The following is a 20,212-nucleotide window of genomic DNA, read 5'->3' on the forward strand; positions in this document are numbered from 1 at the left end:
GGCTGATCCGGTCGCGAGTTCGAGGGGCAGATGTGGCTGCAGCTGCTGTCCTCACCTTTCTGGACAGCCACTGTGAAGTGAACACGGAGTGGCTGCAGCCCATGCTGCAGCGGGTGAAGGAGGTGAGCCGCCTGCCCCAGGGGGGCTGTGTCCCTCCGGCCACCCGCCAGTTCTTGACTTGTGGGCATGTAGAACAGTCTTTGAGGTTGGACAGGCAGAGTAGACAGTCTAGATGGTCTCCTCCTCAATGACTTTATCTCACTGAGCTTTCTTTCCTGAAAATGAGGATAATTGTAGTATTTGCCCTGCTGGGTTGATGGGAGAATCAACTTGGATGAAAGCTGAAGTGAGCTACAGAGTTCCTACAATGAGTGGGTGCTGTTCTCTTCCTGGGGGACACAGGGTCCTGTGCTGAGAAACTTTGAGTTGGGCTGGGAAGATCAAGAGGGAGGCAGGAGAGGGTGTACAGATGCAGATCAGGACAAAGGGGCTCCTGCCATCTCTGAATGAGGAGGATTTGGACAGATGGAGGAGAGGATGAGGCGATTACAGCTCAACCATAAAGAAACAAATAACCCAATTTAAAAATGGGCAAAGGATTTAAATGGACATTTATTTCAAGGAACATATTCAAGTGGCCAGCAAACACATGAAAAGATGCTCCACATTAAGGCATTAGGAAAATGTACGTCAAAACCACAATGAGCTACCACTTGATACATGCTAGGAGACCATCGAAAAGTTGGACAGTAACAAACACTGCTGAGGCTGTGAAGAAACAGAAGCCTTCATGTGCCATGCTGCAGCCACTTTGGAAAATAGTCTGGCAGTGCTCAGAAGTTTAAACATAGGATCATATGATCCCACAGTTGCACTGGGTATAGATACCCAAGAGAAATAGAAACATACACCATACAGAAACTTGTACACCAAGTGTTCGGAGCGGTGTTATCCTTTATTATCAAAATGTGGAAACAATCCCATGTCTATCAGCTGTTAAGTGGCTTAATGAAATGTGTTCTATCCCTACAAGGTAATTTATTCAGCCATAAAGAAGAATTAAGTGCTAATTTATGAACTTTGAAAACCTCATACTAAGTGAAAGAAGCCAGTCACCTACTATATGATTCCATTTATATGCAATGTCCAGAACAAACATTCCATGGAGGTAGAAAGTAGATTAGTAGTTGGGAGGGAGGCAGGAGGAGTTTGGAAAGAAAGAGAAGAGAGCTAATGATTCAGTTTTGTAAGTTGCGTAAGTAACAACACTACCTCTAACTCCCCCCAAACAAACTTTGGTAAAATCAATATTACTCACCTATGTTTTGGAGGTGGATTTGTGTCTGGGAGGTGATGGAGGAGCTACAATCTGACCTTGAAGTATATGAGGAGTGAGACCCAAATTACATGGGAACTACAGGGCCCCTACCTCAAAGCTGTTGGTGATCCTATTGGGAAGACTCAATCCAAACATTCACAAAGTGAATGACAATTAATAAATCAACAGTTCAAACCAGCAACAGAAGAGCCACTCTAGATAGCACATGAGTCATGTTCTAGGAATTGTCTAGACTACAATTGTGAGAGCAGCTTAAAAGAGGAAGAACTCCTTCAGCCTGCAGCAATCAGGGAGCGCTTCACTGAGGAGGTGAGATCCCAGCAGGGCTCAACATGATGCGTGAAAGAGAGCTTTGTGCTGATGGCACCCAGGGGGACCTTCCAGGAACCGGGATATGGCGATGTAGGACAGCTTCTGGGAGACTAACATGGCCTGCAGTAAGCAATTGTGTCCCCTTTTCTGAAGAGATGGTGTCAGATCAGGAAGGTAGATTTTGTTTTGTTTTCATTTCATTTTTTTATTCATTGGCCTCACAGCATCTTATGTTTCTTCTCCTAGGACCACACCCGTGTGGTGAGCCCCATCATTGATGTCATCAGCCTGGATAATTTTGCCTACCTTGCTGCATCTGCTGACCTTCGCGGAGGTGGGTCCTGCTCCCAGGGGAGGGGCTCTAGACCTGAAAGGAAGCAGGTGAGGGCAGATTAAAGTCCTGGCTTGGTGCTCTTCTTCCCAGCTGTTCCAGAGGGTCTCACGTCCCTCTATACCTCCAGAAAGTGAAAAGGGATTGGGTGGAGTCCTGGGGTGGGACAAGGGTCAGATCTGGCGCTTGCAGGCTCCTGGCATATTGAGTGGCAGAGCCAACCTACTCTCTCATCATTCCCTCCCCCAAACATTGACACATCCTCCCAAATGCTGCCAACCCAGGGACCACAGCCAAGTCCTGGCAGAAGGGCATGGCATGACAACTGTCTTGAGGGTGGTGGAGGGGGAGCCCTCAACCTTGCATGAATTCCTAACATGTACACCTGGAAGTGGTCTAGACCCGTGCTGTTTAACACGGTAGCTGTGAGCCACATTTGGCTTCTGAGCTCTTGAGATATGACCAGTCTGAATTGAGATGTGCCGTAAGTATAAAATACACAGAAGGTTTTAAAGACCTAGTATGAAAAATGTAAAATATCTCATTAGTGATTCTTTATATTGATTATATGTTGAAATGATAATATTTTTGACACGTTGCATTAAAAATAAATTATCCAAATTGGTTTCATATGTTCTTATTTTTTTAATAGCTACTGGAAAAATTTACATTACATATGGCTTGCATTCTATTTCTTTTGGCAGCACTATTCTAGACTTTAGAGTTGTATTGTCCAATATACTAGACAATAACCACATTTGGCTATTTAAATTTAAATTACTTAAAATTAGGGCCTCCCTGGTGGTGCAGGCGGTTGAGCGCTGCACTGTGAAACTGTCCGCAGCCACAGAGTGGGTTCCATCCCAGCCAGCCGGCGAGAATCCCACATGGCGAAGCAGACCTCTCCTGTCTCGCCCACTGCTCCCCTCAGCAGTGTATTTCTTCAGTCTGTCTGTTCTGTTCCCCACTCTGTCTCTGGTGAATCCTCTCACCCTCCTGCGCATCTGGCCTGTACCCTGGTTCTTGCATAAAAATAAATAAAATCTTTTAAAAAAAAGAAGAAATTACTTAAAATTAAATAAAATTTAAAGTTCAGTTTCTTAGTTTTCACCAGCCACATTTAAAGTGCTCAATATTCATAGTTGTATAGTGGCTGCCATGTTGAACAGTGCAGATATAAGATGTTTTCATCATTGCAGAAAGTTGTAGGACAGGACTCTACAGAATCTGTTTCTGGGGCTAGTGTGCAGAGTGGATTTCCTGTCTGGGGCCCAGACTTCCAGTAAAGGGACATAATCCATTAGTAGATCTTGGGGCTGAGTGGGATTCTGAAGGGAGTTAAGCACTTCTCCTTTGGAAAATCACCTCAGGGCCTTTGCACTTACTGTTCCCTCTGTCTGAAATTTCCTTTCCCCAGTTATCTGTGTGGATCAGTTCTTCATTCAGTTTTCCACTCAAATGTCACCTCGTCAGAGAACCTTTCCTGATGACCCTTATTAGAATAATATAGGCATCTCTCCTTTAATTTCTTCCTTTTAGCATTTTTCATCCCCAACTTACATATTACCCCTTCACTAATATTATCTCTATAGCCTCTGTCTTGCTCAGTAGATTGAAACTCCATGAGGGCAAAGACCTGTCTCATTCCGAAAGAGGAAATGAGGACCCTTAGATCAAGAGAGACCCTGAGGGGTGGTGGAAGGAGAGGGCATTAGCTCCCAGTAGGCTTGGCCCTGAGCCTGTCCTCACCCCACTCTGTCTCTTAGGATTCGACTGGAGCCTACATTTCAAGTGGGAGCAGATCCCTCTTGAGCAGAAGATTGCCCGGACAGACCCCACGCGGCCCATCAGGTCAGGACTGCTGTGGGTTCCTGGAGACCCCTTCCTCTCTTGGGCAGGGAGCCTGGGTGGTACTTCAGGGGCTGTTTGCATTACAAGGGCTTCTGAAAGTGCACAATCTAAGTGCTGACTCTGTTCTGGGTCCCAGAGACAGAGAGGACAGTGGCTAGGAAAGCTAGCCAGACATTCTGACCAAGTAACTCTGCTCACAGGAGAGTTTGGGGCAAATTGCCTGGGACCCTGGAGACAGTTAGAGGGGTTCCTTGCTTCTTAGACTCATTCATGTGTTGCCTCTTTCCTTTCCTTCCTCCCAGGACACCTGTCATAGCTGGAGGAATCTTTGTGATTGACAAGTCCTGGTTCAACCACTTGGGAAAGTATGATGCCCAGATGGACATCTGGGGGGGTGAGAATTTTGGTAAGTTGGAAAGTAATAACAATAACAACAATAACAGATAACCTTGACTGAGCATTTTCTATGCATAAGGCCCTGTTGTAGGGCTTCACATTAACTCATCCTCACAATGACCCGCTGAGTATACATATTAATATCTCTATTTTACGGACAAAGAAACTGTGACACAGAGAAGTTAAGTACTTTGTCCAGAGTGACATAGCTCATAAACAAATATTTAGGTGGTCAAAGGAAACCCATGGCCACACGGCTTGACCTATGTAGAAGAACTTACAGATAAGGTGGTGGCTTCCCTACCAGAAAGACTGGGGATACAACCTGGTGGTGCAAAGAGAATAATTGTTAACTATAAGTCATGGGGTCAGATGGCCTGGGGGCAGATCCTACAAGTTATTTGGTCCTGTGCTAGTTCAAGTGTTCCTAAACCTTAGCTTCCTCAAGAGTTAAGAGTACCAAATGAGGTGTGGCACAGTGCTGGTGGCCTTTGTCTTGCCTGAAGGAACCCTCTAGCCCAGGAGGAAAAGGAAGCTTTCCTTTCCCTCTCCTCCCTGAAGCCACCCCTCTCCCCTGAAAGAGACAGCAGGGCAAAAAGATTCTGGAGAAAGCTGCCCCTCACATACTCGCTTCTCAGTACTTGGTGTTCAGACCCCTGCACACTGTGGAGTGGACACCAGATGCCAGACCCTATACTCTCCTATATATGGCAGTGTCCTTGGGTAAGTCAGTTTATTTTATTTATTTATTTTTTTTGTGGGACTCCTCGCCGGCTGCCGGGGAACGAACCGGCACTGCAGAGGCTACGGGCAGCCTTGCGGCCCAGTGCTCAACCACTGCACCACCAGGGGAGGCCCTAAGTCAGTTTTTTTTTAAAAGATTTATTTATTTATGCATACAAGAACTGGGGTACAGGCCAGAGGTGTGGGGGTGAGAGGATTCAGTCAATCAGTTTTTGAACCTCAGGGCAAAATAGGAAGTAAGAGCCCAGGAAACATCCCAGGTCACTGGTTAAATAAAGGTCCAATACAGCTGGAATAATCACTGGTAATTAAAGGAGGTTTATTAAAAGGCCTGTTGTCTCCCCTGGTGGCCCAGCAGTTCGGTGCTGGGCTGCGAAGCTGCCACTGGCGAGGGTCCCACATGGCCCAGCAGACCTCTCCTGCCGCCCACTGCTCCCCTCAGCAGTGTATTTCGTCAGTCTGCCTGTTCCGCTCTCTGCTCTGGCTCTGGTGAATTCTCTCACCCTCCTGCACTTCTGACTGTACCCAGTGCTTGTATAAATAAATAAATCTTAAGGAAAAAAAAAGGCCTGTTGATACAGTGTGAGCAAGGTATAGGGAACCACAAGAGACAGTGTTGCACTGGGCTGCCCTGGTGACTGCCAGGAGGTGTAGGCCCCCTAGGTCTGAAAGATGTTCTGGAGAGGTCCCTAAGGGGAGCTGTGGTCTTGGGGCACCAACTGTCAGCCTTGGGAGGGGATGAACACCCACCTTCACTGTCCCCACTCTGATGTGTCGCTAGCACCTCTGCAGGCAGAACCTGTCAGCCACAGGAAGGAAATCCAGAGGGAAGCCCACACAGCAGCCTTCCTGAATGGGATGGTGTAGAGCCACTCACAGAGGTCTGTGGAAGCAGCAGCACACCAAAGCCTGTCCTTGCTTTTGGGGTGGGCCAGTCCTTTGCAGAACCTGTTCCTAGTCTTTCCTTTGTCATCCTGATTAGGTATCTTGAGAAGTAAACAGAGCTGGTGGGGTTCTGATGGGAAAACTGAGGTGGATGCTGCCTTCCAGATTTTAGTCAGGAGCTCCCTTCTGGCAGGTGCATGCTGGCCTCCGCAGTGCTGCTGAGGGGTGAGGCCTTAGCAAAGTCAGTCTGTGTTTCTCTTCTTTGTCCCTGATGGCACACAAATGAGCCGAGGGGTTTAAAACAGACCTGATTCCTACTCAAAACCAACCAGCATGGACGCTGATGTAAAATTCTCTCCCCTCTGTAACATACTCTTGGAAATAGTTTCTGAGCAGGCATTTGGAGGAGTAAATTCTGGGAACTGGGATGCAGTGACTCTTCTGTTCTGACCTCCTTTCATGTGTTTGGGGCCTGAGTGACCTCTTTTGTGTCCTAGGTCTCAGCCTGAAGGGAGCTCTGGCAAAGCCGGTTCCCTGTGGAGACTTCGAGGACTGGGAAAGAATGGTCTCTTCTGCGTCCAGGGCCTTTTTCTTTTTCTTTTTCTTTTATTTTGTCTGGGGACTGACAGAGAAACAAGTGAATGATCAAATAGCTAACTTCAAACTCTGCCTGAGGCGAGGGCTCAGTGCTTGGGGAACTTGAAAGGTGGAGTGGTTCTGGAAAGGTTTTGTCTCTTAGAAGAATTTCAAAGAACTGTCTGGGCTAGCTAAGGTGCTCAGTAATTCGGCTGCTGGAGCTGAGTTTGGAGCCGGGAGACTCCTGCTGCTGGTGGGTTTGAGCCTTTCATTTTATGCCTTTGTTGAGGGAAAGGGTATGCCCGAGCTGAGATCATTCCTCCTGCATCCCTGAGAAAGGCATACTGGGGAGCCCTGGTCAGGGATGGGAGCCACCACTGGGAAAATTGGGGGGTGGGGTGGGCAAGGCAAAAACTTCTGGGTTCACATTAGGGATCCTTTTAGAAAATGTTGTCGCTCACTCAGATCATGTTGCTCCACTGCTCCAGGCCTGCAGAGCCTCAGGGTCACTCTGAGCAAAGCCCTTATGCTACTTATTCCCCTGCCCCCCACCCCCACTACACACAGGCACACACCAGCCCAGAGTTCGGCTCTCAACTACTGTTTCTCTCTGTGGAACACCTTGAACTTGCCAGGAGTTTGCCCTGGCTGGTCCCTCTGCCTAGAATGCTTCTTCCCTAAGAGTCACGTGACTTGCTTCCTCACTTCCTGCAGGTCTTAGCCCAAATCTCCCCTTTCAGTGAGAACTTCTCTAACTAACCAATCTAATTAAAATTGTAGTCCCCCCCCTACCCCAATTCCACCTGCCCTCTTCAGTCTCCTACTCTGCTTCACTTTACTCCTCTGCGCTTTATTACCATCTGACAGATGACATGTTCCATTCATTTTCTTGTCTACTTGTATTTATTTCTGTTTCTTATTTTACTGAGTTCCTGTCTCGCCCCCACTAGAATGGAAGGGGTTCTATAACAGTGTGTAGCATATAATAAATAGAAACTCAGTAAAAATTTCATGAATGAAGTCCAGAACATGTTTCAAATGCTGTGGCTGGCTGGACAAAATGTGAACTTTGCATTGTAATTCTGCAACTGAATATTTGGGTGACCTTGGAAAGGTGATTTGACACCTTTGAGCTTCACAGTCCTTACTTAAGAAACATGGGTGGGCCTCCCTGGTGGTGCAAAGGGTTAGTCTCAGCACTATTAAGCTATCCACAGCTACTGCAGCAGCATGAGTACGATCCCCAGTAAGGGAGCTGACCCACATGGCACAGCAGTCCTCTCCTGTCTCACCCGCTGCTCCCCTCAGCAGTGTATTTCAGTCAGTCCACCTGTTCTGCTCCCCACTCTGTCTCTGGTGAATCCTCTCACCCCCCGCCATACCTCTGGCTTACATCTCATTTCTTGTATGCATAAATAAATAAAAATAAATCTTTATTTAAAAAATTAAAAAACCCAAAAGTTATGGATTTCTGCGGCAGAAAGGTGTTTTACTGTCACAGGGTACCCAACTATGGGGTTAGAATGAAAGAAAGCAGGAAATCAGGAGAAATTATGTGAGGTCCAGTCAGCTGCTCAGGGGGCCTTGCCAGAAGTGATGATTAGTGAGTGGAGGACAGGGTGTACCACTTTGATGCCCTCTTCTGAGAGGCAGAGTGGCCACTTCAGGCATCTCCCAACACCACCAGGGACTGCAGGCATCTGCTAACCCTCATTAGCTCCCTTACCACTATCAGAAGAAAGCCTGTCTCAAGAGGGCCAGTGGTGACCTGTGATCAGAAACCACTGAGGAAGCCTGGGCCGGTGAGAAAGATGCCGCGGAAGCAGCCTGGGGTTTGCTTGGTGGTTGGTCTCCTAATGTCCTGGATTTCAGAGCTGGATGAGCAAATGTGTTCTTTCTTAGCTCATGTCTGGATGGGGTTTTCAGGACAGAGACTAGAAATGATGCGGCCATTTCACTCAGTTTTCTTTCTATTCAGGGTCTTGGTATTCCTTCAAAGCTCTCCCCCTGATATCCCAGGGCACAAATGTAGGGAATAGTGTGTGTGAGTGTGTGTGTGTGTGTGTGTGTCAGGTATATGGTATGTGTGTGGAAGGTGTGTCTGTGTGACTGGTACGTGTGTATGTGGTGTGTACAGGGATGTATATGATTGATATGTGTGGAGGGTGTGTATGGTATATTTGTATATCCTGTGTGTGTGGACGGTGTATGTGTGAAGGGGTGTGTATATGGAGGGCTGTGTTTGGTGTATGTGGAGGATGTATGTATGTGGAGAGGTGTGTGTGATATACAGGTAAAAGATGTGTGTGTATGTGGAAAATACATATGGTGTGTTTAGAGTGTGTGTGTGTGTAGAGGGTTGATGCATGTGTGCTGTGTAGTGTATGTGAGGCACAGTGTGGTTGTGTTGCACATGCATGGGATGAGCAGTTAGGATCGAATGCAGAGAGTGGGTGCAGCCCCTGGAAGCAAGCCAAGGAGCTCCCATGCTTGCACATGCCTCCCAGGGGACACCAAAGGGAAGGGAAGGCAGCCCTTCTCTGTTCACTCAGTGGGACTTGCCAAGGGGTTCTTCCTGGTGATAGCTGCTGCCTTCTCCTACAGAGCTCTCCTTCAGGGTGTGGATGTGCGGTGGGAGTTTGGAGATCGTGCCTTGCAGCAGGGTGGGCCACGTCTTCAGGAAACGACACCCCTACAACTTCCCTGAGGGCAATGCCCTCACCTACATCAGGTAGGTCACAGTGGCCTGGGTTAAGAGCTAGGACACCTACCCTTTAGACCCCAGCTCTGCCTGTTACCCCACCTCTCTGGGTCTGTTTCCCCACTTGCTCCTTTCCAGTCCTTTCTTCTGGGATTCCAGGTACTTTCAGGAATGGAGGCATAAAGTTAGAGTGTCTCCCTTGCTTTGACTTGCTTTATTCTTGAGAGTCTTGGAAAATCCACCAAATGACCAAGTAGAAGCTGCCCCCCACTCACTGGGCGCCAAGTCAGTCATGGATGCCATGTCCCAACCCTCCCTTGGGTAGCATCTGCCCATCCTTCCCAGCCACAGGTCTCAAAAGGGAATAGGTAAGTTCCTGAGAAATCACCCCATGACCCACTCTCCTGTGAGAGTGGCAAGCGGGGGTAGGAGGAGTGTCATGATCTCTCCTTTCCAAGGATGATTCTTTGCCTTATTGGGCTCAGGCTCCTGTTTAGAGCAAGTTTCCCAAGTCTCATGAACCCAATGGTCCATCACTTTGTTTTGCTTGTCCCCACCCCATTTTTGTTTTCATAATCATAAAAGTAATACATATACACTGTGAAAATTCAAGTAGTATCAATATATAATATATACATACTTGTGAATGTGTGTATGTATATATATATATACACACACATATATATAATTTTGATTCTTGATATACAGAGAAAAAAGTGAAGTTCCCTTTTACTCAGCCTTACTCCTATCCCACTTGCCTCTCCAAAAGTAACCACTGTTAATAGATTTCTGGTCTACCTTTTCATTCATTTTTCCAATATATAGTTCATGGACAGAGATGTACATACATGTACAATGGATTTTTGTTTGTGTTTTTATATAAACGGGGTCATGCTATATGTTTTTTCTGCAACATGTTTTTTAATCACTCCACACTAAATGCAGACATCCTTCTGTGTCAGTACATCCTTTTTCAAGACTGCCTAGTACTCCAACACACAGAAATAGTTCATTATCCTCTTACTGATGGGCATTTATTTTGTTGCCAAGTATTTCATTAGAATAGATTTCTTCAAGTGGAGCATCAGAGAGTATACATATCTACAGAGTTGATGGAGATAGACAGATTGTTCTCCTGAAAGACTGTACTCATTTATACCATCCCAGTCAGTTTTGTTCTCTCATTATCCTGTACTGTGCATAGCTGAACCTGAGCCAAACTCTAACACTGTCACTGCCCTGGTGACCTTATTTTGCTCCTTCCTCTCCTTTCAGGAATACCAAGCGCACTGCAGAGGTGTGGATGGATGAATACAAGCAATATTACTATGAGGCTCGACCTTCGGCCATCGGAAAGGCCTTTGGCAGGTGGGCCCTCTCCCCCGCACCCCAATATCCCTGTCTGCTTCCCTCCACCTACATTAGCACAACCCTAGCAAAATACGCCAAAAATATGCCAGGGAAGCTCTCACATTTGATTGCAGTGAAGAGTACGTATTGCTTTGTGAAACTTACTTCAGATATAGGGGTGTGTGTGTGTGTATACCTACAAATGTGCATGGGGCATATGTGCTCACAATGTAAGATGTCTATTTGCCTTACTTAAGGCTGTGGTCAGAAAAGTTGGAAAACTTTATTAGTGATCATCAGTGAATCTTCCTCTATTTGTTTATAGCTATTCCTTAAAATAAAAAATGTTATGGCACTAACTCTTCCTTTTAATTGGGAAATAATACTTACTGAGGCCTACCCTCTACTAGTCACTTATGCACCCTGGTTTCATTTGATTCTCACAAAAGCCTGAGGCAGGTGTTCGTGTCCTCAGTTTACTGGAGAAGAAGCTGAGGCTCAGAATGTGGGTTCCTCTGTCAGCAGTCTCTGTGGTCAGTGTAGCTGAGGATGGTCAGGAGAACAAACCAGGGTGTCCTGTGGACACAGCAGAGGGCTTCTTGTTTTCCAGAATTTCTGAGGAATATTTGAAGCCTGGGTTGTTTTTGTTTTGGTCATTAGGCTCTTGCTCCTAATTTGGAATGCAGGAAAGGAAAACGTCAGTTCATGAAGCTTCTCTATGGATATAAGGACCAGTTAATGATATTCCAACTGAGGAGTTAAGAGTGAGAAGCTGAGAGTAGAGCCTGGTCCCTGGGGGCTGGCTAACCCTGAAATGTGAGTGGGAACAGGAAACTGTACAGAGGAGAGAGGAATGGTTTGGAAACTTAGGGTGAGCTTCTAGGTCAAAGGACGACTTAAGACAGGTGGCCAATTTGGTCAGGGATGGCTCCTGGTCCTGGCCCTCCTGGGCTGGGAAGGGACCTCTGTCCTCCCTGGGGCTTCCTCCCATGCCACTGGCCAAAGACTGAGCCTTGCCTCCTTCTTCAGTGTGGCCACCCGCATCGAGCAGAGGAAGAAGATGAACTGCAAGTCTTTCCGCTGGTACCTGGATAACGTCTACCCAGAGCTCACGTGAGTGCCTCTGGCTGGGTGAGGGACAGCTGCTTGGGGACACCCCCCTCACCCCCCAGGAAGTTTTCTCTCTCTGGCTGTCAGTGTTTGTCTTTGTGGGAAGGTTGTGGGAGAACTAGGAGGATGTTCACAGGAGTTAAAGTGACGTATAGTAAGAAGCAAATGTTTAGTGGATTGGGTCTTAGAGCTAGAAATGGGCATTGTGCCCTAAGGATACAACACAGTGTTTTGTAGCTAAGGCCAAAGAAACATGCACTCCCCTTTGACCCTGTTCTCTCCTTTCTAGGAGTTTATCCTAAGGAAATCAGCAACCCAAGAAAAAAAATGTAGATGCATAGATAGGTGCTGACAGTCAGCTTCCTGCTATTGTGAAAAATCAAGAGACAATTAACAATAAGGGCTGGGTTTATTGAATCACAATACACCCATCTAAGCAAATATTATGTGTCCATTAATATTGTAATCATAAAGACTGTGGGAAAAAACACAGGGAAATGTTTGCTCTAGCAAATGAGGATGCAAAATGCAAATGGAGCATCACTCAAGTGGCGGGGCCTCTGTGTGTGCTAACCGGGTACAGGGGATACGGCTGGAACTGCAGAAGATGCCTTTCTTCTTCCTTCAAAGTCATTTTCTGTGTCTTGTCTAAATCCATGTGGCTCATTTTCTCAACTCCTTTAGGTCTTGACTTCAGTGTCCCCCTCTCAGGGAGAAACCCTCTGAACAGAAAAGTTGCACACCACCCTGATCCCCAGCATTCCCTGCTTATTTTCTGTCTACCTCATCATCTAGCATGTATGCGGCCAATTAATTTTCTTGTCACCTCCCTGCACTTGACAGTAAGTTCCATGAGGGTAGAGGTGTTTGTCTATGGCTTTATCTCAGCATCTATGGGCACTCAATAAATATTTTTTTTAAGATTTATTTATTTTTATACAAGAACTGGGGTACAGATGCATGGGAGGGTGAGAGGATTCACCGGAGACAGAGCAGGGAACAGAACAGGCAGACTGAAGAAATACACTGCTGAGGGGAGCAGCAGGCGAGGCAGGAGAGGTCTGCTTCACCATGTGGGATTCTCACCAGCTGGTGGGGATCGAACCTGCACTACAGAGGCTGCGGACAGCTTCACAGTGTGATGCTCAACTGCCTGCGCCACCAGGGGAGGCCCTCAATAAATATTTTTGACTGAAAAAATTGCACTCAATAAACCTACCCACATGGCGCAGCAGACTCTCCTGACTTGCCTGCTGCCCCTCAGCAGTGTATTTCAGTCAATCTGCCTGTTCTGTTTCCCACTCTGTCTCTGGTGAATCCTCTCACCTCCCCCCCCCACTCTTCTGGCCTGTACCCCAGTTCTTTTATGCATAAATAAATAAATCTTTAAAAAAAAAAACCCTCAGCAATAACTTCAAAATTGGCATTCTCCTTTCTATAACTCTCACTGCTGCCAGTTTTCTCCCAAGGATGCTCTGTGGTTTTCTGGAACACTCCATCCCTCAGCACCTGTCTATCCTCAAAGAGAGCAAATCTTTGTTCTTTGAGAGCATATCTGATTTTTGGGAAGCAGCCAGAGTTAAATGGTAACCAAGTCCATAGGATAAGCTAGATCGTTAACTCAGGTAACACACCCTGTGTCCCAAATACAGCACGACAAGACTGATGCAAGCAATAAGAATGAACAGTGTCAAGGAGCAGTGTCAAGGAGTTCCATAACAATCTGAGCAATGGCAGCATCCTTGGAAAAAAGTTGCCTGCCTGGATAAGCCCAGCTCCCAGGTGATAGCGGTGAAGGGACGAGCATTAAAAGTGTCATAAATGAACAACTTCCTCAAATGACCACCTCCAAGGGGACAATTTCATTGAATCTTGTCATTTCTGAGGGGAAAAGTCATTTCTTTACATTCTGTCAGAGATCATAAAACACAGCTGGAGACACAGACTGGCCCCAGGCAGGCAGGTGCTGGGAGGGCCGGGAGTGTGCCCTTCCCTCCAGGCCTGTCTCCGAGCACAGCCTCCCCTGTCCTCCCCTGAGGACCATGAGGAAGAGAATTTTAAAGCTCTCAGAAACTTGGATCAGTCACAAGACAGGAGAGTAGATGAAACCAACTGTGTTAAATGAGGAGCGTAAGTCATCTTCTCTTCCTTCTGTCACTGTGGAAGGAAAATACGATTTTTCTGTTAAGCTAGAAGCCACACACCTCATTCCTATCCAGATTATTTATCCCCGCCCACTCTGCCTCAGGGTGAGAAGCCAGGAGCAGATCAGCTGTTGGTTAGAAAGGAGATCTAGAAGCCCAAATGAAACCAACTTTTCTCCAAAGGAAAGATCTTACTGTTATAGGACAAGGAGAGGGGTAGCCCAAGCCCCGCAAACCTGCCTGTTCTAAATGGGTTCTGCCATCCGCCGCATCAACACAAAACATAGGAGACTTTAATGGGAAGGAACTTTAATAAAACTGGGAAACAATACAGGAAAGGCAAAGAGTCTAGTTTCTAAATGAAGCACCCAAAGTTACCCATCCCCTCGTGGGTAAAAGTCCATCCATATGGGAATGGCGCAGAGCAAGGCCCCAAAGCCTGCCACAAGTCTAAAGCATCTTCCAGTGGGGACCCACAGCAAAGGGTCAGAAACAACCAGACAAGCCCGGAAGGAAAAGAGCAAAATCAACATCAAGATAAAAGCTGCCATTGTCACCTCCCCATGGGTCTCACCCACATCTGTGTCACCCCGTCCACGACCACAAGATAAGCGCAGTTTCTTCATGTGTCTCTAGGCTCCATGCGCCTCCTCCAGGTCTCCTGGCTCCATCCTGCTTCCTTCCTCAGTCTCTTCTGCAGCTTCTTCTCTTCCTGCTCAGCTCCACCCTCCCTTGGGTGGGGCAGGGAACCTCCCCCTTTCCTGGGGACCACCCTGTTACATTACTAGTTGGCCTGCACTTGCAGATGGTCAAGAGGGAAACTGAGGAGGCTGAAGGAAGGGGCCTTTGCATGCAGGCTCATCCTGCTGCAGCCCTGACACAGCTCTGCCCCTTCTCCACCCCGGAGTTCTGCAGCTGGCCTCAGCAATTGCTCACTCCCTGCTTTTACTAGTATGGTCAGGACTAGGGCGGGCTGTGCACTGCACAAGCTACAGCTTCTGTGAGTGCGCTCATCACACAGTAGATATTGTATGTTTATTACAATAATTCCTGGCAGATGGCAGTAAACCTCAACTAACAAAACCAGTATGTTGCCATAATTTTCTAACAGATGGAAATAAACTGTCTTAAGGAAGGGGCTCCTACTGCTATTTATGCAATGGCATCACAAAGGCTAATGGCAGCCAGCTTGGAGGAGGTCCATATGAGGGAAGCAGGTGCAGACTCAAGAGGGCTGTTGATAATAGGGCAGCTTGGCCTGGCTCAGGGACCTGAGGAAGGTGGGGATGGAGACCACCCCAGCTGCTCCCAGCAGCTCCAGGGCTGCTACCACACAGGCACCTCAGGAAGTGCATCTGGTCTTGAGATTGCTGCCCAGGCCCCGAGTTTCCTCCATAAGCATCAGTGGGTAGGTCTTGGTGCCCGTGGCCATTGGCCACCCTTGGACAGTGCCCATCTCACCTCTGAAAGATGCCGATCTCCCTATACAACAGAGTAGGGAGAAAAAGAGAGTAGGAGTGTTTGTAATAATCCTTGGACTGCATTCCCCAGAGTCAAGCTCCCAGAGGACCAGCAGCCATCTTGTCTCCATCTGGACAGGGGAAATATAACCCCTTTCCCTGAGGAAGCAAGGGCATGGGCTCTTGCCTCCTAACACCCTTGCACCTGGCAGGCGTTGCAAGCACAAATCCTGCAGTGATCAGACAGCTGATGCAAATAATCGAGTGGGTGGGGATGAGACTATAGGGAGTTAAGGGAACTGTGGCAAACAGGGAGCTGCAACTCCCCCCACTACTGCCCCTGGGGCAGCTGCTACTCAGGGCTGTTAATGCCATGCTGGAATGCAAATTTGGTGTGACCAGATCTTCTGTGTTTTTTGTTTGTTTGTTTGTGTTTTTTTCAAGAGAGGCTGGATTCAGATTTTCCAGTACAACCTTGAAAATTTTTAAATATTGCCATCTAATTAAAAGCGACCGGGCCTCCCCGGTGGCGCAGCGGTTGAGCGCTGGGTTACGAAACTGCGCGCGGCCTCTGCGGCGCCGGTTCGATCCCCGGCTGCTCCCCGGCCACCAGAGGAGGGTCCCACATGGCGTGCAGACCTCTCCTGCCGCCCGCTGCTCCCCTCAGCAGTGTACTTCGGTCCTTCTGCCTGCTCTGCTCCCCGCTCTGGCTCTGGTGAATTCTCTCACCCTCCCGCGCTTCTGACTGTACCCAGTGCATGTATAAACAAAAACAAACAAACAAACCAGCAAACAAATAAATAAAGCATGCCTCTATAAAAAAAAAAAAAATCGTTAAAAAAAAAAAAATTAAAAGCGACCACCTCAACACCGCAAGTGAGGCAGAACATATCCAAAGCCAGATTCAGTTCCAGGGCCAGCAGTTTGCAAACATTGCTCTAGAACTAGGCAATCTCTCCAAGGGGGGCCTACAGGGTGTGCATTGCTGCCAGGAAGGCAAGAGTGTGAAGACCTCCCCAGTGTGCCAAGAGAATAGGTTGGCTTTGGGATTCTGGGGGCTTCCAACCTATCTTGAGGAAGGAGTCCTGGTTTGGTGGAGATCCTGCAGGAGCTGCACATCAAAGAATGCCAGAAATGTCATGATGCTCCCCCACCCCCACTTTTCTTTCCATCGGTGGCAACAGGAGACAGATAAAATTAGGCAGATGGTCACTCTAATTGATTCCCCATCACTCCCTCGGAGTCCATAGTCCAAGAGAGTGTACAACCTCCTAACGCAGTGTCCCTGGGCCGGCAGGCCCTTAGGTGTGCTATCCATAGACCCAGCCGGTGTCTCATCTCACACTGTGTGTATTTAAGCATGGTTTCCTGGGACTATAAAGTGTTTTAAAATAGAATATTTTGAAACATGCCTTTTTATTTAACATTTAAGTATGTTGTGCACACTTCCCCACACCACCAGGTATTCTTTTACAAAGTCCTTTTTAATGACTAAAGGGTTTTCTGTTCTGCAGATGAATCAGAATTTATTTTCCATTCCCTATTGTTGGATATCTATGAATTTCCAGTGCTTTCAGTATAAACAACCACTGTGAATAAAATATCTTTTTAACTAAATCTCTGCACACAACTATGTTCAATGCTACAGGATATTAAGTTCCCAGAAGTGAAATTGTTAGGTCAAAGTCAGATACATTTTTAAGGTCTTTGATACATAATACCACATTGTGCTCCAGAAAAGCTGGGTCAATTTATGCTGTTACTAGTAGGATGTGAGAAGATCTAATACTCATTTAGGCCAAGCAGCCTCCTGGCTTGATCCCTCCTTTGTATTAATTGGCGCCGGAGGTACCAGAGCAGCCTGCATGTCATGCGTCTAGCTCTGTTCAATCCAGATGTCAGTTGGGACAGAAAGAATAACCCAGAACCTTGGAACAAACTGGGTCACAATGATCAATACAAGTTCCACTCAGTGAATGTCAATTACAGCAAACTGAAGGAAGGTCCAGACTTGTAAATGAATTATTTCACTGTAAAGCTGTTTAAAATGAAGGTCTTCCAGAACCCACCTGCACCATTTTCTACTTATCCAGGAAATATTTCCCCTTTAAATGCATGAAATTATGTCAGTCTGTTGTATTGGGGTTTATTTACACTGATTAATAAATATTTGAAAATCACACACCACCCATATTCTTACATGGTGAATAAACTGTAGTAACTCTAATATGTATTTCTTCAATCATTTGTGAGGTTGGACACATTGTTATATGTGTGTTTTAAATCTGCCTCTCCATAGCAACCCCTTCCCTGTCATTTTGAGATTGCTTATTGAGCCCATATCAGGACTGGGAGCCCTGGACTTCTGGCCCTGTGGGCCTCCCAAGTCTGATCTCCAGGACAGTCTCAGGCTGCTCAAAATCCAGTGGGGCCAGGTCTTCCCAGAGGGATCTGACTCCCCTCTTCTCTTTGCCCACCTCCCCCTGCCAGCTAGGTACCCTCTCCACCTGCTGCTTCCCATAGGGACCTTGGTGCCTGGGAGCGGAGCAGGTGCTATCCTCAGGTGTGATAAACCCAGAAGAAGAAGCCTGACAGCTGTCTTTTTTTCTCAGTGTCCCGGTGAAGGAAGTCCTGCCTGGCATCATTAAGCAGGGGGTTAATTGTTTAGAAACCCAGGGCCAGGACACGGCTGGTAACTTCCTGCTCGGAATGGGGACCTGCAGAGGATCAGCCAAAAACCCCCCAGCACCTCAGGTAAGCTGCTTAGGACCTCTGGGTCAGGATGAGGGGAGAGGAGCCAGGGTCATTGTCCAGGAATGGGGTGAGAGGTTTCCCTTTACTCATTCTCATCTTCTCTGTCTATGCCCCCCCAAACCTTCCCCTCGGGTCTATTCCAACCATTTTCCCTTCTGCTTTCCAGTGTCACACAGGTGCCCTCTGTCCACTACCCACTTTCTCTTTACAGTGGGAGAAACGCTGCCCTGACATCACCTTGTTCTCTCCTGGCGCATGCTGTGGTTAGTTTGTATGACAGGCAGCAGGGTGTTGGGGACTCCTGTGTGCACACGTGGCAACATATGAATGTAGATGCACCAACTAGAGCAGGTCACAGAGCCCCCAGCAAGAGCCAGCTCCCCGGTGGCCCTGGTCACACATCCTCTCTTTCTTCTCCACCCCAACATCCCTTGCTATATCCTCTTGACTAGCTCTTCCTAAGCGCCCCCCTAATATTTTATTATAAAAATTTCAAACTTATAGAAGAGTGAGTACCCATACACCCACCTGTCATTTGTAGAAAAGTCTGCCGAAAGCACGACCTACTTGCTTTGTCACCCCTCTACGCACCTAGCCGTCCGTCACTATACTTCCTGACTTGGCCCTCCTGGTCCCTGTCTTGCAGACGTGGCTGTTCAGTGACCATTTCATCCAGCAGCAGGGCAAGTGCCTGGCTGCCACTTCCACCTCCGTCTCCACTGGGTCCCTGGTCATACTTCAGGTGTGCAACCCAAGAGAAGGCCGCCAGGTAAGGCTCCTCCCCCAGGGCACAGGGTTGCCAGCAGTCCCAGGAGCACACTGGATGGGGGAGGGGGGGCAGTTCAGTAAAGGAACCCCAGCTTGAGACAGACTCATCAGGCCTCCAGAGTGAGGATTTTGGGGGCCCAAGTCAAGTCATGGCCAACTCTGTTGTTTTACTTATGAGGAAACACTTGTTTGGGTAAATTTGTCCTGCTGGCCTGTGAGCTCCAGGAGGGCAGGGACTGTTTGTCTTGTCAGCACTTTATCTCTTGCCCCTGACAACCCCCACAATCAAAGTAAGTGTTAGCTTCACTAAGCACCTGTGCTAGGAGCTCTACATGGAATCCTCCAGCAACCAGAGACGAAGGCCCTAGTACTTCCCCATCTTATAGGCGAGTAGCCCAAGGCTCACTGAATTTAAGGAATATGTCAGATCACACAGCTGGGATTCAAACCCAGGTCAGTGTGACTCCTAAGCCTAGTTGTAACCCAGCACATGGGTGATGCTCAGTAAGTATTTCTTGACTGCTGGCCGACTGGGGAAACTGAGATCCAGTTACTATGGTTTCCAACTCCACGCAAGGCTGCCTTTTCTGTTAGTCACACATTCCCATCCACTTGATCTCTATTCGTCCCTAGAGAGAGGTCAGGCCCACCTGTAGAGGAAACACTGGTGCTTAGGGAGATGACATCACTCATTCAGGGCACACGGCAGCCCGTGGCAGGAGGCCTGGCTCCCTCCTGAGCAGGGAATGGACGCCCAGCCGGTGCCTGCTCCAGCTCTTCCTCTTCTCGCCCTTCTCTGCAGTCCTCCCTGTGCCTGACCCAGCAGGCCAGCCTGTGGAGCTCTCTGGTTTGGCCTGCAGGGGTTTCCTTCCACCTCTTTGCTGTTTGCTGTTTGCCTGGGTCAGCTCTTTCTTTAGGGATGACTGGCAGTTTGCTATTCTATTCTGGAAAATTAGCCAGGTCCTTTTCCTCCAGAGAGAAAGAGAGAGAGAGAGAGAGAAAGAGAGAGAGAGAGAGAGAGAGTATTTGAGAGGTATGTGTGTATGTTTGAGAGGTCTGAGAGCAGGGTGTGTGTGTGTGCTTGAGAGATTTGTCTGCCCTGGCCTGCTTGCTGGGTCTCGATACTTCTGAAGCACTTTTGATTGGGGAGACGCAGCTTGTTCTGCCCTTCCCCAGGCTTCCTGCCCTCTGCTCTGCCCTGGAGTGAGACCTGTCTGCCATCCAGCTCCCCTTCACCTGCAGCATGGGTCTCCCTGAGGGTCGAGCCTTGAGCCCATGGGAATCCCCTCCTTGTTGAAGCCAACTGGGAAGTAACTTCCTGGGCAGCTACCCCACAAGTGCTCACAGGGACTGAAGCATCCAGTTTCTCTTCGTGCTGACCCTGGCTAAGGTGCTCTAGCAATCTCCTTTGGTTCCACTCATTTTGATCCTACAAGTCCTGCCAGGCCCCCCAATAGCACCCTGGGCAGCTATGCCCCCTCCCCCTGGGAG

At 47.9% G+C, this 20,212-nt stretch overlaps 1 protein-coding gene across 1 annotated transcript in view; it reads left to right on the forward strand.

Moving 5' to 3' along the window:
• GALNT16 (polypeptide N-acetylgalactosaminyltransferase 16) overlaps nt 1-20,212 on the forward strand; it is a gene marked incomplete at its 3' end in the record, with an annotated part of 80,797 nt that overhangs the window by 58,582 nt on the left and 2,003 nt on the right. The window contains exons 6-14 of the mRNA XM_084240047.1: nt 1-122; nt 1,898-1,985; nt 3,749-3,833; nt 4,136-4,239; nt 9,039-9,165; nt 10,411-10,503; nt 11,515-11,598; nt 17,812-17,953; nt 18,600-18,722. Of these exons, the coding sequence (XP_084096173.1) occupies nt 1-122; nt 1,898-1,985; nt 3,749-3,833; nt 4,136-4,239; nt 9,039-9,165; nt 10,411-10,503; nt 11,515-11,598; nt 17,812-17,953; nt 18,600-18,722 (968 nt within the window). The remainder of the gene's footprint in view (nt 123-1,897; nt 1,986-3,748; nt 3,834-4,135; nt 4,240-9,038; nt 9,166-10,410; nt 10,504-11,514; nt 11,599-17,811; nt 17,954-18,599; nt 18,723-20,212) is intronic.

Source organism: Talpa europaea (assembly GCF_964194135.1).
Source record: "Talpa europaea genome assembly, chromosome: 8".
In the NCBI taxonomy this organism is placed as follows: Eukaryota; Metazoa; Chordata; class Mammalia; order Eulipotyphla; family Talpidae; genus Talpa; species Talpa europaea.